Source organism: Mastomys coucha, unplaced genomic scaffold, assembly GCF_008632895.1.
Source record: "Mastomys coucha isolate ucsf_1 unplaced genomic scaffold, UCSF_Mcou_1 pScaffold23, whole genome shotgun sequence".
Lineage (NCBI taxonomy): Eukaryota > Metazoa > Chordata > Mammalia > Rodentia > Muridae > Mastomys > Mastomys coucha.
In genome coordinates, this window is record NW_022196906.1 from 16,770,129 (window position 1) to 16,780,155 (window position 10,027).

Here is a 10,027-nt window from a genome sequence, read left to right on the forward strand (position 1 = left end):
GTATGTATATGTGTGTGTATGTGTGTGTATGTATATGTGTGTGTATGTGTGTGTGTATGTGTGTGTATATGTGTGTGTATGTATGTATGTGCTTTTTCTCCAGATACATTTTTCCCAAAGCAAAAAATTCTCTTCAAATTTATTTTTTCATTGTTTGATTTTCACACAGAGTGTCACACAGTTGTGCCTGCGTAGTAATAGTGGCAGTGATCGCTGTTTATCGGATGTTTATCAGGTGTGAGAAAGTGTGCATTTTATTATGTTTAGTCCCCATAGTAGTAGCATCATGAAATGTCTACTTCATGCTACTACTTTCCAGATGAGGAGACAGATAGCACCTCCAGGATGTAAGTGTGGATGCAGCTATCCTGGAGTTGCCGCTTTAACCGTAGCTCTGATGACATGCCTTTTTCATTCGCAGTGTCCTCCACTGTGCACCCTCTCCCTCCTGACACCCTCCGACACCGTTCGTCCATAGCCTGAGGCTTCGTACATATGGTTCCTTCTGCTGCTTTTTCAGTGTGATCTCAGTTCTGAAGCTTTTCCCTGGCTCTTGCAGCCACTCATCTTGCTTCCATAGCCTTTATATTATTTTCATTTGCCCTTGTTCCTATGTTGTTGCAGTATTTAATTAGGTTTCATATGAACAGCACTATGTGTCTCCCAGCATACACCAGTTAGACTGTGAGTGTTTATGACATTTGTCAATGGAGAATGTAAGGGAGACATCAAGGCTCACTGCCCTTGAGGAGACACTTCTCCTGTTCTTCCGTGGATACTAGCTAGGATAGAACATTCGGGACCTTCTTTTCACATCTAACGCTGGACTCTTAATGAATCATCACATGGACTGCTAACTTAATGAGTGCCTGTGATTTTTTTTATTAACTATTATTTTGTTTACAATGAAGGGGAAAGGTTCAGTTCTCAGTGAAGAGAGGGGAAAAAAAAACAAGGAGAAAAAGACTATGTTAAATAACATGGTGAAACACAGTCGTATCTTTTTGAAGCTATTATCAGTTTCATTTAAGATGAGGCACATTAAAATGTCAAAAGTCAAGCTCATAGGAAGAGTTGCTGTGCAGACCCAATACTTTTTCTTGAATTTGGGTTTAGTCTTACAAAGTTATTTTTGAGGCAACACTTGAATCCTCATTGAAAACCTGTGTTATTTCTCTGAAGCTTACCTACAAATGTTAGCCATTTAGTCAAACACATGTTTTCTTCTTGTTTATTCCTCTGTTTGCTTAGGGTTTGAACATTTATTTATTACTTTATTTATAACTTAGGTTTTCAGCTTGGAATCTAAGTATATAATGGATTATTATTATTATTATTATTATTATTATTATTATTATTATTATTTTGGTTTTTTTAAGGCAGGGTTTCTCTGTGTAGCCTTAGCTGTTCTGGAACTCACTTTGTAGACCAGGCTGGCCTCGAACTCAGAAATCCGCCTGCCTCTGCCTCCCAAGTGCTGGGATTAAAGGTGTGCGCCACCACCGCCCAGCTAATGGACTATTATTAGTCACAAGTTATTTGTTCAAAGAAAAAAGGAAAAGAGTAGCATCTTAGTTGCTTTCTTGTGGCTGTGACATAATGCCATGACCAAGATCACTTAGAAGAGAAAGTGTTAACTTCCTGTTGTAGAGGGTTGAGATCAAAGATGGTGGAGTAAAGGCATGCTGGTGGGAACAGCTGAGACCTTACATCATGATTCACAAGTTGTCAGGGGAGGTGGGGGGGGAGGGAGAGGAGAGAGGGAGAGAGAGAGAGAGAGAGAGAGAGAGAGAGAGAGAGAGAGAGAGAGAGAGCGAGCTTGAGATCTCAAAATGGCCAGAGTATGTTGAAACCTCAAAACTTACCCCCAGTACACACTTCCTCCAACTGGGGACTGAATGTTCAGACACAGGAGCCTGTGGGGCATTCTCATTCAGACCTTCACAGGAATGATAAAGAGTTTAGCTTCCCTTGTCTTCAACCAGTTACCAAGTGTTTACAGTTTAGAAAAGCCCAAGGTTTGTGCATTTCCAAGTGTTGACAGTGGTTTTATTTGTACAGTAATAGGAACGAAAATCATAAAAGAATATTTAATGACAAATGTACAACCTGGAGAACCTTTGAGATCTATGTACTAGCTGTTTTTAAGCAGTGTGCTTGGAATCCTACTCTGAACATTTTTATGTCTTTACTCACAGCAGACACATTTCATCATTTTTGACTTTGGCTTCCTTAAAGATTAATGAGTTAGTGTTTCAGAGTTTTTGTAACAACAGCACAACCTTTTTCCCTGTGTAAAAAGAGCGGAAGTTCCACAGACTTGTGGACTCTTTTGTCCTGTGGATCAGTCTCTTGATGCGTCCCGTCTGCCTTTCTGACTACCTATGCAGCTGTTTTTCATGTTTTTTCGACTTGGAGCAAGACCAAGTACTTTTGACAGTTGCATGCTGAACAATAATCTATGCCTGGCCACAGGTCACGATTGCATTTCTTCACTCGTATTTTCAGTCAGTGTGCAGAAGAAATGTGAGCATGGGGAGGTTCAGAGACTGTGGAGTACTCTGAGTGATGGTGGTTGTCCTGCATGTGTGCCACTCCCCTTCCTGTGCCACGTGGATTCCACAGGGAGGGAGGACAACTGAGGGATGACGGAAACACCATCCACGAGTGCCTTGTTGCCATAGTAGCGAGTGATGGAAAATTCTCTGGGCTATGCTTGGTAGAAAGAATTTCTGGGAATGGCCATACATACATACTCCTACACACCATTTTAGTGAGCAAACTATAATTTATTAAACCATTAATCTACTGGTCAGTTCAACATGTAATTGGTTGATGTTTTTTGTATCGTGTTAGCACTCTGTGTATTTTAACATCAGGAAATGAGATCCACTATTTAATCGGATTCATTGAAGTGAATGCTCCACGGTGGAACGTTCTAGCTCCTTCTATCCTCACAGGCACCATTTTCCCTTTGCTTTTAAAAATTAAAAAAAAAAAATGTTGATTTAAAAATCCTTTTAAATGGACTTGATAAATCCTTTTTCAACCCTTCTTGGGTTTTACAAATATTTAAATTACATAATTGCTCTCTTCTGTTTGAAACTAATGGGATGATTGTCTATGAACCATGCTGAAACCTTCAACTTTCTTAATATTTCTAGTTAAAAGTTATAGGTGGCTGGGCAGTGGTGGCGCACGCCTTTAATCCCAGCACTTGGGAGGCAGAGGCAGGTGGATTTCTGAGTTCGAGGCCAGCCTGGTCTACAGAGTGAGTTCCAGGACAGCCAGAGCTACACAGAGAAACCCTGTCTCAAAAAACCAAAAAAAAAAAAAAGTTATAGGTGTAACTTTGGGGGACTTCATTAAAATTTTATCATGTATTTAACCCCTGTGTTTTTCATTCGTGCTGTCTTGGTTGAGTCTTGGCCTAAGTCAAGTGTGCCTGTAAGTCAAGCATCCCTGTCTCTGTGTCTTCTGAGGGATTCATCTTCTCTCCCAGACATTCCCTCCCCGTTCGCCTCTGCTCTTGTTTACCTTTCCTCATGTTTCTGCTCATCCTTTCAGTGGTGACACATCCCCCCTTTATCTCGAAGCCCTTCTGAGTGAGTTCACTGTGATGATGCTCTGATTGATCTGCAGTGTTTCACTCAGTCCACATTGCTTATACTCGTCATGCTGATAAGCACTCACTTTTAGAGTGGATATAATTGTTTCTTCTGCAGGAGTCAGTGGAGGTCTGTAGACACAGATGGATCCCAACCTGAGTTCTGCTCTGTCACTTTCTAATCCTTTGATGTTAAGTGAATTAATTAGGCTCTATGAGTTTTAGTGCTTTGATGTGTAAAGCAGGAACATCACATAATTTTTAGAGTTGTTGACTATTATAGCTAACACGATGGTTAGTTCTTTAGCACAAGTCTGGGATTCTATTAAATATGTAATAAATGACAGTATTACTTAATAGTGTCATTATTCTGCTAATTTTCTTCCAAGCTTTATAAGCAAGTACATGAGAGCTTCTAATACATTGCTAACTGTGTGGTAAGGACTCTTCAGTGTGGTTTATCAGTGTGTCATTGAAATCACCCTGGAGTCACTTTCTGTTGGCTCTGCTTTCTCAGGCCTAGAACAGTTACACAGCTCTTATGGTTCTTCCTTTCTGTTCTCATTATTCCTGAGAAGAGCCTTTGGTATGTGTTCTCAGGTGGTTTCCAAGGCAATGATTTGAAAGATTTATTTATTTGTTTTTGAATTATCTTTTGGTTTGATCTCTACATTTTTCTAAATATTAGCAGCCAAGGTTGTAATAACTGAAGCATTTTTTACATACTAAAGATGAAGTGTATGAAATACTTAGAATAAAATCCCAGCTAATCTGAAGTGCAGATGAATACATTCCTTTGCTTAACTTACTCCACCTCAAAAGATGTTTTTTACTGGATCTCCTGCATGCCAGGCATTTTGTAATTCATACAGATGAATAGGGTTTCTGCTTTTGAGTTTAGGGTTGATGAGAGACACAAGACAAGATTATTTTAATAGATAATTAGTGTAAGGTGAAAGTCCGGATGGGCTTCTGAGAGATCACTGACAAAGGATACTTGCAAGGAAAAGACAGTTATGGGAAGACACAATCTGATTCCGAGTCAGACTCAACCCCACGTGGTCCCATAATTTATGGGAATTTCTTGCCTCCAGATGAGACTTCAGATAGTGTCTCCAATCTTAACTTGGCCTCTCACTGACCAACTCACCCCTGACCTTACTTCCGGCTCATTTGAGGGATTCTTTTTCCTCCTCTGCTGTAAACTATACCTATCCCTGAACTGTGATAGATATTGCCAATTAGTTTACATAAAGCCAGGGACTATTTTTAAATTCAGAATGAAGTCATTCCCACCAAAAATTAAAAGAAAGCGCAAGGTTTCATTGGAGCAGGTAAGAAGAGTACAAGAGAGAGGGGCCACCAGGAGCAAAAGTGGGGCCATGGGCGTCATTGTGAGCTGTGTAGGAAATTGCAGGCTGTGCAGCATCAGGCAGGTGGTAAAGGAGGTGAGGAGTTTCCATTGCTGGTCTAGTTGTCCTATGTAATTGTCATAGAAGGTACTGAGGTGGGTTGCCGCCCCACAGACTGGGAGACTGCTGTCCCAGCTACATACTGACTGGTGGAGCTGCACTGAACCCTAGATTATGTGCCTCTAGGAGCAGCTGTCTTGGACTGAACAGTTCTAATATTTTCTTTGATACTGCTGGAGTTTCAGGAAATGAGAGCTTTCCACTGTGTTCACAGGGGTCAAAGGTGTTACCTTTCTCTGGGGTTCAGGTTCTCTTCGAGTCCTGTTTTCTTACCCTATCATGCTAGGGCATTGGTTCTGAAACTTTGGCATCACACCTGTGGCCAAGCAGTTGCAATGGGCTGATTTGTAATGTTTAAAGTTGCATCCCATATATCCTGTCATCCACAAATATTTCAGCACCATCTCCCAGTGAGGTCATCTGACATCAGTTTATTTGTGTGTGTGCATTTTTGTGTACATAAGCATGAATAACTGCATATGCATTTATGTGTGTGTGAGACCATGCATGAGTGCACATGCATTTATATGTGTGTGTGTTTGTGTATGTGAGCATGCATGAGTACATTTGTGTATGTGTGTGCATGCATGAGTGCATATGCATTTATGTGTGTGTTCTAGTGTGTTGTGTGCTGAGGTTTGAATTCAGAGCTTGCTGCATGCTGTGCATGTGCTGCACTGTTGGCTGGTGTCCCTGGTTCCCTCTGTCCTATGTTTGATGTCTAAGTCAATGAAAACAGGAGAGAGCTCTATGACAGTGAAGAGTTCTCCGAAGAACTGTTTTTGTTATGTGTCAGAGTTTGGGAAAATAATATGTCAGAATCATGTTTGTTCTTAGGGATTATTTTGAAATTGAAGATTTTGGTGTATAATATATAAAAAGAAATGTTATTGAAAGTATAAACTCCTGGTAAATATGATTTGAATTTACAAGGAAACTATAAACATCTTATGAATATAAAAATTGGGACATGCGTATATGTATTCATATTACTAACCTGTTATTTTCACTGGCTTATAAACTAAAACTGAAACTACCTTGAGATTGTCTTGTAGAGTGAAAGCTAACTGTGATATTTTTGTACAGAAAGTGATTATTAAACATCAAATTTATAAAGAATAAGCTCTCTAACTTCTTCTAACTCTTCTTTAGGTCGGGATTTAATTTGTATCCAGTCAATGGATGGGATGCTGATGGTGTTTGAGCAGGAAAGCTACGCATTTGGGAGATTCCTCCCCGGTTCTCTTCTGCCTGGCCCTCTTGCTTACAGTCCCCGCACGGATTCCTTCATAACTGTCTCTTCTTGCAGACAAGTGGAAAGTTACAAGTGAGTCTGTGTGTTACCTTTGGAATCATGATTATTGTGCTTGTTGCTGATTGGTTATTTTTCTGGAAGACCTTGAATATTACAGTTGAAGAAATTACTGGCTTCTTTGGTAAAATTTAACTGGGATGGCTTAGAACATCACAGTGATGTATGTACAGTATTTGGAAGGCTATGCCATGCTCTGATTCCAAGAAGCCCAGAGGACTCATCTCTCACTACTGCTGGATGGTCAGTGTACTTAGCAGATAACATTGCCAGTGTTGAGCAGCTTGTTATAAAGATTAAATGTGTTTCAACTCACCACCAATAGAAAATGCTCAATATTAACATGATGTATATGATATATACTGATATATATATGATATGAGGACAATAAAATGGCTAACCGTGGTGGCCTACATCTTTAGTCTTGTCACTCAGGAGGCAGAAGCAGAGGCAGGTTTGAGGTCAACCTTATCTACATAGTGAGTTACATTACAGCCAGGGCTACATACTGAGAACTCGTTTCAAAAAAAGCAAAAACAAAACAAAAAAGTTGTCTGCCTCAACAATGGACAGACAGACAATAAAATGTAATATTGAGTGAAAAAAAGCCATATGTAAACTTGCACGTGCGGAATAACTTTATAAAAACAAGGGATGCATATGGCATTTGAAACTTTTCTGGGAAAAGCTGTAACTATTGCAATGACAGTTCATGGTCTTTACAGTTCATTGTAGATAGGGCGTGGAAGTGATCCCATGAACATAGTGTGTATTTCTGCTAGAAATTACTTAAGATCTTCCTGAGTTATGTTGAGAGAAAACATTACTCTGTCAGGTAAAGATCCACAAAAATTGTTGGTAGAGAGAATGGGAAAAGAATTAGAAAATCATTCTGGGAACAGAAATAGGGTTGGTTTAAAATATCTTTAGCTAGTTATCATATTGTATTTTAAAAAGATCTATTGTTGATTTCTGTGCATGGGTGTGCCTTTGTGGGTTATATGTATCACATGTATGAAGATGTCACTGAGGCCAGAGAAAGATATGAGGTTCCCTGGAACCTGACTTACAGGTGGTTGTGGGCTACCAGAGCTGGGTGCTGGGAACCAGCCTGAGTTTGCCCTTCACTGCTGAGCTGGCTCTCTAACATTTATTGTCTTTGTGATGGCAGCACTTAGAACTTTACACATCATATTATTCTGTTGTTTTTGGCTGTCTGATGCTTCACAAGTTGGGAAGAAAATACAAATCTCTTGGGCAGTGGCCATAGAGCTTGTGCCTTCATTTCAGTATTGTGTGTCCAACCAGACAGGCACTTTCCCTTTCGTAAGTGGCAGTCTTCTGTCGCATGGTTGTCCATCCTGAAAACAAGCAACTGTGTATGAGGAAGCAGCAGCTGATGGACATGGCAGGACACCACACCACGTTCCTCTATAGCTTCTTTGGCTCTTGCCCAGATTGACTGAATTATGGTGTTGGCTCTGAAAATAAATACCTTTTGTTTGAGAAATTAAGAAAAGTGTCTGTGTGATTTACTCAGTACTGCCGAAACTTAGGCAGTACTCTTACCTCCTGCCAAGTAGGGCTATGGGAAGGGCACAGTGCACAGATCTGAATCTGGCAGAGCTTACTCTCTGATGCATGTGTGTATGTGTGCGTGCACGTGTGTGCTTGTGCATGTGCGTATGTGCGATTTAGTTTGTAGTAACTCTAGGAGAGATCCTTCTAGAGGGCAACGGGTCCGTTTCCTTGATGTGTGAGGTGAATATCATAAATGTCTTGATTCCACTCTGATAGTTCTCGAATATACTGATCTATTTAACTCATTTCATCTAAGTAAAAAAACCTCATACTTTATCCATTATGAGATTAATTTACAATGGTAAAATGTACAAGACATGGAGCAATTGGTAAGATTTATAGCATTATGTTCTGTGATGTGTGTGTGCATGCTTTCAAGTTTAATAGATTGGATTAAATGATAGTCACCAGGGAAATTTAGGAAAGGGAAAAGTATAAAACTCCTGGTTCCTTTTTTTGCGGCCTCATTAAGTCTATCTGTAGTCAGTTATAGAATGTAATTGGCTAATAGAATGGGCTTTTAAGACATAATTCACCTTCATTTTGATATTGATAGTTAACTACTTTAAAGTTAATTATATTCAGATAGGAGCATGTATGGGCTTTCCCCTCAAGCTTTCGTGTGTGTAGGAATCTTCTGGTCAGTTTTTTGTTAATGCACATTCACACATTCCGCAGTCCCCAGAACCTACACTTGGGGATAAGACACAGAACTCATCATTGCAAATATAGATTGCAAGTGATTTTAATTTAGGCTCGAGTGTTTTCCCTCACCCCCCCTTTCCTCTTCCTCGTCTCGTCTCTTCTCTTCTCCTTTCTTTCCCTTTCTTTTTTTTCCTTTCCTTTCCTTTCCTTTCCTTTCCTTTCCTTTCCTTTCCTTTCCTTTCCTTTCCTTTCCTTTCCTTTCCTTTGAGATAGGACTGGACTCTCTAGCTCAGGCTGGGTGAAGCTATAATCTTCCTGCCTCAGCCTCTAATTTTCAGACATGTACCATCAAGCCAGACTTGTTTAAATTTATGAATGTATGTATTTTTGTGTGTGTGTGGACACATGTTTGGGCCCAGGTATGTGTGGCATGGTATATACCTGGAGATCAGAGACAATTTGTTAGGGGAGTTTGTTCCATTCAAGATCAAACTTAGGTTGTTCAGCCTAGTAGCAAGGTAGTAAGTACCTTTACCCTCAGAGCCATGTCAGTGGCCTGTTTATATATATGTGTATGTGTGTGTGTGTGTATGTGTGTATATATATGTGTGTGTGTATATATGTGTATATATATACATACATACATATATATATATGTGTATGTATATATATGTGTATGTATATATACATTTAAAGATTCATTTACTTATTTTTATTGTGCAGGTGTTGTGTGCATGTCTGTGCCATAGTGTATGTTTATAGGTCAGAGGACAACTTGTAGAATTTGGTTCTTTCTTCCCGACATGTGGGACCAGGAGAGTGAGTCAGGTTGCTAGGCTTGCCCCAAGGGCTTTTTTGAAGCCATCTTGCCAAGTCCCTGTATAACTTTGGTGGGAGAACTGTTTGTTTTGTATTGAGGCTATGGGTTTTGATGTTTCTGTCTTCCTTGCCATGTGTCCAGACTTTGCAATATCTTTCTTCCTCTTTTTCTGTCAGAATTACTTACTTAGTTATAAAGTTACCCAGGAGATGTGGGAAGAGATTTAGGGAAGGAAGGAGGTGGAAGGTAATACAATAAATGGGACTTGAAAGTAGTACCAGGGGGATGGGGGTGTGTGGGGTGAGGGATGGGGGTATGGGGAGGGGGTGTGTGGGGTGAGGATGAGCAAGGGAGATGGGGGGTGGGAAGGGAGCTGGAGAGAAAGAGCAACGAAAACAAAGCATGCATGAAAATGTGATGATGAAAGATTCCACTTTATGTGCTAACTTAAAAAACAAACAAAAATGTTTAGATCCCAAAGGCAAAGAGACTGAAAGAATTTGTGGTATTTAATTTTCTTATGTAGCCCCTCCCATTGAAAAACCTGTGGTGTTCAATGAGGTTTATGTTCTTTCTTTTTTTTTTTTTTT

General features: G+C 39.9%; 1 protein-coding gene across 13 annotated transcripts in view; it reads left to right on the forward strand.

The window, feature by feature from the left end:
* Bbs9 (Bardet-Biedl syndrome 9) overlaps nt 1-10,027 on the forward strand; it is a 409,213-nt gene that overhangs the window by 96,980 nt on the left and 302,206 nt on the right. For all 13 annotated transcript variants that reach the window (XM_031345639.1, XM_031345633.1, XM_031345628.1 and 10 more), the window contains one exon: nt 6,232-6,406. In XM_031345639.1, coding sequence (XP_031201499.1) covers nt 6,232-6,406 — 175 coding nt within the window. The remainder of the gene's footprint in view (nt 1-6,231; nt 6,407-10,027) is intronic.